General features: G+C 54.0%; 1 protein-coding gene across 1 annotated transcript; it reads right to left on the bottom strand.

The window, feature by feature from the left end:
* Positions 1-279: 279 nt before the first annotated feature.
* Positions 280-2,470, bottom strand: Olig1 (oligodendrocyte transcription factor 1). The gene has a single exon (XM_032900444.1). It carries the CDS (start codon positions 2,327-2,329, stop codon positions 1,544-1,546), a length of 786 nt encoding a protein of 261 aa, XP_032756335.1. The 5' UTR covers positions 2,330-2,470; the 3' UTR covers positions 280-1,543.
* Positions 2,471-6,106: the final 3,636 nt, after the last annotated feature.

The following is a 6,106-nucleotide window of genomic DNA, read 5'->3' on the forward strand; positions in this document are numbered from 1 at the left end:
TCCCTGGGAAGGAGCGTCTATCTCCTGAGTTTGGCCAAACCCTGGACTTTTGAATTTTTCCTCGCCCCGTCTAACTAGCTCACCCCCTGTCCCTGCCCCTCCACGTGCAGCTGATGCCTAAATTTGAATCACAGTCGCCTCTCCATTGGATTATCTTTCAGTTCAGGAATTCAAGTTTTAAAATGTGGAAGCCCAGTCCTTGTGACTTCGCCCTTGCCTCGTGACTCTAACAGAGTACAAGAGCATTCTTTTTTAACAAACAGACGAAAAACGTAAAACTTCGACTGTTGACGTTTTATTTTGTGGTTTCTGTACAGTTCAGGGGGACAGAGTTAGAGGTCAAATAAAACGCCAGTTAAATTCGGCTACTGTCAACAACCCAAAATTTCCAACATAAAAAAAAAAAATCAAAGCAAGCTGGTGGAGATTATGCAATAATCTTGGGTAATTTGCTAACGCTAATCACAAGCCAAGACGCGGCATCGACGCGTGCACCGGTCCACGGAGTTCTTCAGCTGCGTTGCTGTGGTTAACAACCAGCGTCTTCCTGCCTGCAGCCAGCGGAGCTGGGTTTGTCCAGCCACCGGCGGTTTGGGATCCTCGCCCGCCTCCGCTTACTTTAGTGAGAACGTTAATTACCGAGCTTCACAAGCCTACGCTACGACATGCCTTGCTATCTATTTTAGTAAGTCCAGAACACCGATGGCGTGGAACGTGGTTGGAATTTTGTTTTCAAGCAAGCTCAAATGTTGGTTAAGCTACCTTTAGGGGAAGCAGAGACTAAGGAGTGTAAATTGCAACAAAACACCTGGGTGTGCGAGCCTGAAAGACAGAACTGTGAGGCCAGCCAGAGGAACTTCTCCACTCCGAAACCCAACGACCGAGGCGCTGTCACCACGCGCACTCACGGGACACCGGACTCTGGGCTTTTCGGAGCGGCCCATCCGCAACACCCTTGATGTTTGTACTCGTGGCCTGGGCTTTCTAGACCTCCTAGATCCGCATGGGCTTGGCTGGTGGGAGCAAGGGAGCCTATGCGCTCAGGCCCCGGACAAGGAAAGAGGCCCCTCTGAGTGGACACTGTTGGGGAGCAGCTCTTAGGCCAGGGAACTGGCGGATGCCAGGGCACCAAGCTCGGGGACAGCCTTTCGCTGCACCCAGGGCAACCCCAACCCCATTGTACCGCATCGCCGGCTACCATCCTCCCGGTCTCCGCGATGCTCGCGGGTACAAAACCAGACCACCGGGTGGAGGTGTCACCTCCGCTACTGGGTGAGCTTATGGTGGGGAGGCAATGACTTCTGGCTCTAAACTGGTGGGATTCATCTAGAATCCCAAGCAACTGCGTCGCTCCTTGGAACACCCGCTTGGGTCACTTTAATTGCCAGGAGTGGGGGCGGGGAAGAAGGCGCCCTACAGTCTGTCGTCTGGGTGAGAAGTCTGGAAATGTCCTCCTTTCTGGGGCCAGCTCTCCCTAGATCCAGGACGCGAGGGCGCGGGAAGATTGGCTGAGGTCGCGCCCCGCCCCGGGCCCAGCCAGCCCTCACTTGGAGAACTGAGCCTGCACCGCTGCCAAGCCCAGGCCGGCGGGGACCAGATGCGGGAACTTGCACACCGCACAGGAGCAGAGGCCGGGGCTACCCGCGCCACCAGCGGGGAGAGCGAACTGGCCGCACGGTGGCTCGTCGAGCGCTAGAGACAGGTACTTGGTGGGGCGCAGCGTTTCGGGGGGTCCCACGGCGCCCGGTGCCAGCAGCACAGAGCCCGGCGCGGCGGCCAGCAGGGGCAGGCCCGCAAGCAGCAGGCGCGGGGCGGCGGGTCCCGCACCGTCGCCGAGCGCGCGGCGCAGCTCCTGCAGAGAGCTGCCCAGCAGCAGGATGTAGTTGCGGGCGAGCAGCAGCGTGGCGATCTTGGAGAGCTTACGGCCCGGCGCGCCCTGGCAGTGCGCCGCCGAGTAGGGCAGGATAACTTCGCGCAGCGCGTCCATGGCCAAGTTCAGGTCCTGCATGCGCTTCCGCTCGCGGCTGTTGATCTTGCGCCTCAGCTGCTGCTGCTGCTGCTCCTCTTTGGCGTCGGCCCGGGCGCCCCCGGACTCCGGCGCTGGTCCCCGAGGCTCAGCGAGCGGAGCTTCAGGCTTCTCACGCGCAGGCTTAGGGAGAAGGGACGCGGTAGAGGAGGAGGAGGTGGAGGAGGATGACGAGATGGGTGGCTGCCTGTAACCCACCAGCTCGTACAACGAAGCCCCGAGCTGCACATCTCCGGGCCGCTGTGGCCGCAACATGGTCGCGGGAGCCGCGTTCACACGCGCCTGGGAAACCGCATAGTACATCTGGGGCGGGGGCTGTAGGGGCGACCGAGGGCGCCCTTCACTAACGCCCGAGGGTGGGCCGGTCGGCGGATCGCCCTCCCCGCGGACCTGCGCGCGGGCAAACGACAGAGACGGGCAGTGCGCGCCTGACACCTTTAAACCCGGCTTGGGAACCTGCGAGGACCACGGTTGGTGGGGTGCAGCCAATAGAGGTGCGAGCTTGGTCACAGGCGAGTGTTCATTGGCCGCCTGTGCAGAGGTACAGCCAGAGTTGCCAGAGATGGCTATCGCGCCTGCGCGGGTGCCGCAGTACCCGCCCCGGGAGAGTAAGGGAGGGAGCTTTAGGGCGCAACACGGTTCCTTCGAGTTCTAGTTCAGCGGGTCAGGCTAAAATGGCTTTTGCCTCTCTTTATCTCTCAAGCTCTGTTCCCGCCCCTTTTAATATTTACATTTGTCCTTGTAAAATGTGATCCAGCCAGTAACTATCACTGGGAACTGCTGCAGCAGGAAGGAGAGCAGGCCAATCTGGGCTACAGAGTGAGAGGCTGATTGTTACAAAAAAAAAAAAAAAAAAAAAAGTCAAATATTTCTAACATGAAACGTAGCATTCCCGAGTGTGCAGTTCAGTCGTTAAAACACCCGACTGTTCACAGAATTTTGCCACGGATGATCGGGACTTGTTAGCGTTTGCAAAACTTAAATCATTAAAACAACAAAACAACCCTATCTCTTGATAACCATTAAAAAAGAAAAACCTCTCTGCCTGTCTTAGTAACTAGGGGAGGAAGGGTTCGGTCCTCTTGTCTGACAGTTGCCAATCACAGCTCCTCACTGAGGGAAGTCAGCTCAGGGACTTAAGCAGGCACAGAGGCAAGAACTGAGAGCGAGCCCACCCGCCAAGGGGAGCCCTTACTGACTTCCTTCCCAGGGTCTGGGATGGCTACCTTAGACATCACAGGCCCACCTGTCTGGAATGGTGCCAACTCACAGTGGGCTGGGCCCTCCCGCATCAATTATTAATAAAGAAAACGCATCAAAGAGGTACCCACTGGGCCGATCTGAGGAAGTCAATTTTCTCGTTTGAGGTTCCCTCTTCCCAGATATGTCCGTTTGACAACCAAGGCGCCACTTCTCTGCCTTGGTAACCTTCACCCTGGGGTGTCTGCGTGCCTTTGGTTTCTCAGGGAATCCCATATAAGCAGCAGCACACGGTGTTTATCTTTTAGTGGCTGGCTCATTTCGGCGACTTAGCATGATTTCAGGCTTCAGCCCTGTCAGACATAGCATGCATCTCAATTCTTTTCCTCCTGTGCCCAAGGTTGGGCCCCACTCCATATTTATTGAAAGATCTTTAAACTTAAGATCCCCCTGTCTCCACCTCCCAGATGCTGGGAATACAAGCATTGACCGTGCCCAGTTTACGCACTGGTGTGGATCCGAAGCCAGAGTTTTGTGCACACCAGGCAAGCACTCTACCAACAGAACCACTCAGTTCCAGCCTCAGTTCTTCCTGCTGAAAAAGCCAAATAGTACTTCACAGTGATGTCTTATGTTTCCTGAGCTCACAGAGGGAAGCTTCACCCTCACAGCTATCAGGACGATGTTCCTAAGAATATGGTCTACTCTGGTTTTACATTTAAGTACAAAACTTCCCAGCAGCTCGGAGAACAAAATGTGTGGCTGCCTGACAGGGGCAGTAGGGTGGCTACTCTCCATTACTCTCACCTCAGCTCTCTGATCCAAAGGTCTACAGGGATGAAGGAGTCTTTGGGGTTACAGTTGTCTCTTCTTTCCCCAAAGGGATGCAAGCTCTTTTTATCAGTGACTTGACTCCTCCTTAAGCAAACCCCACTCTGGCCTCTGATCAGAAAGAAAATAACACCCTACATTCCTAGCCATCGAGGGCGGCACCAAATATTTCTCTTCAAGTACAACAGGATTCCTAGTGAAAGCTAGCGTCCCTGCACATAAGTGGTACACGCACCTGCAGCTAGTCAGAGTCACAAAATGTCTCCAGGGAGGGTTGTTTGGTATCTAAACTTGGACTGTCCGATAGGGTAGCGGCAGGTGGTCATGTCAGTGGACATTCATTAATAAACGAAGCTCAGAACTGCGTCTGCAGTTGCACACTCGTTGCCTCAGGTGCACAAAGGGATATTTGTTACCTGCAGAACAGCAGATATGCACACTCCTCCCATGGCTGGAAGTTCAGATCTAGCGTGAAACAGAAGACGCACCTCTTCTCCCTTGATCCCTTGGGCAAGGGAGAAGACAGGAGTGTCCACCATAAGAACTGATGTTTGCTGTGAGCACACTCGGTGTGCTTGCTGACTTCAAGACAGCCATGTTCTTTCGCCAACATTCATCCCATGGGCCCACTTGAGGCTCTGCTTCCAAGCTCCAAGTGAACTTGTAACATCCTGTGTTGGTGCAGGTTCAACAGAGCTTTCCTCTGCCTGGGATACGTCCCAGCTGCCCTCTTTCCGTATTTTTGACCAACCACTGGCTCCATTGCTCCGGCCCTGATTGTTTTAGGTGTGGATATTCTCTTGTCCAGGCAGGATGGTTTCCAGAGCAGGGAGTCACCCACTCGTCTACATCTGTCTGAAGCTCAGTACTGTGCTTTTGCGTCTCCTGTGTGTCCAAGAGATGTGAAGGGGGTTTGAGATCACCGCTAGCTCACAATAATACACTGGAAATGTACAATTGCCGAAGGTGCTCATTCAAGAGTGTGGGCAGGTTTACAGAGAGGAGGACGCTCGCACTGGGACCCCACTTGGGGACAGGAGGCGGCTGGAAGAAGAAGCTGAGTTAAAAAAGAACCAAAAAGCAAAATCATACCAGACAGGAAGCAAAGTGACAATGAAGAAACAGAGAATTCAACACTTCACGAATCATGTCACCCTTAGGCAGAGCTGTCTGTTTGAAATGTTTTCACAGATACCTGCGTTTGAGTAGCTGAGCATTTTTGATCCCCATTAAACATGTCAAAACTGAGATTTTCAGGAAGTGCTAGACTACTGAATGCCTTCAGACAGGAAAGACAAAACTTTTCTATCAGCAAATGGCTTTTCAGAAACCCTCCTCCTGGGCCAAGCTCCAGGAGGCCCAGGAGAGAGTGGTAAGGGAGAGGGTTTCACACTGGGTGGGTAAAAGGACCAAATGCCCAGCTAAAGTCTAGCCAGCACTGACAAGGTTATGTGTTCAAGCTATGCTCAGGAAGAATAGGGACGCTATCTCCAGAAAGCCCGCACCACCTTGGCAGCCCCTGTCCAGCATGTTCCCTCTGGACCCCTTAGTCAAAGTACCAGATCAGGCAAGCTTTGGTGACCTCTCCCTCTGGCTTTCTTCTCTGCCCAGTCCCTAGGCAGGATCTGAGGCAGTGAAATAGGGAGACAGAACTCAGAACTGAGTCATAATGGTCCAGAGTGTCCTCTCTAAGTTTCCCAACCACAGGCAGGGGCACCAAGAATCTTGCCTCCAGGAGACACTTTTGCTGTGGGTATTCCCGAAGGGAGTTTTTACCCTTGGCTTTACTTCATCATCCCCTTCTTGGAGAAGAAACAAGTCCCCACCGCCACCACCATGAAGAATAACGGTAGTCAGCCTGCATTTAGGTATTCCAGTGGAGGGCCCCAGAAGAGAGTTCCGGGTGGCCGTACGGTCCCAACATGGGCACAGGATTTGGCATTCTTTGGAGCTGGTGACTTGGATGGCCCCTTGTGCCGGGCCCAGAGCTCCAACAGCATGCAAAGCGTGACAGCTGGCAAAGGCCAGTGAGGCATTGTGGCCACTGGC

This window comes from Rattus rattus, chromosome 4 (assembly GCF_011064425.1).
Source record: "Rattus rattus isolate New Zealand chromosome 4, Rrattus_CSIRO_v1, whole genome shotgun sequence".
Taxonomy (NCBI): Eukaryota; Metazoa; Chordata; class Mammalia; order Rodentia; family Muridae; genus Rattus; species Rattus rattus.

Coding starts and splice junctions, on each gene's coding strand:
- Olig1 (XM_032900444.1), bottom strand. CDS start 2,329: ATGTACTATGCGGTTTCCCAGGCGCGTGTGAACGCGGCTCCCGCGACC.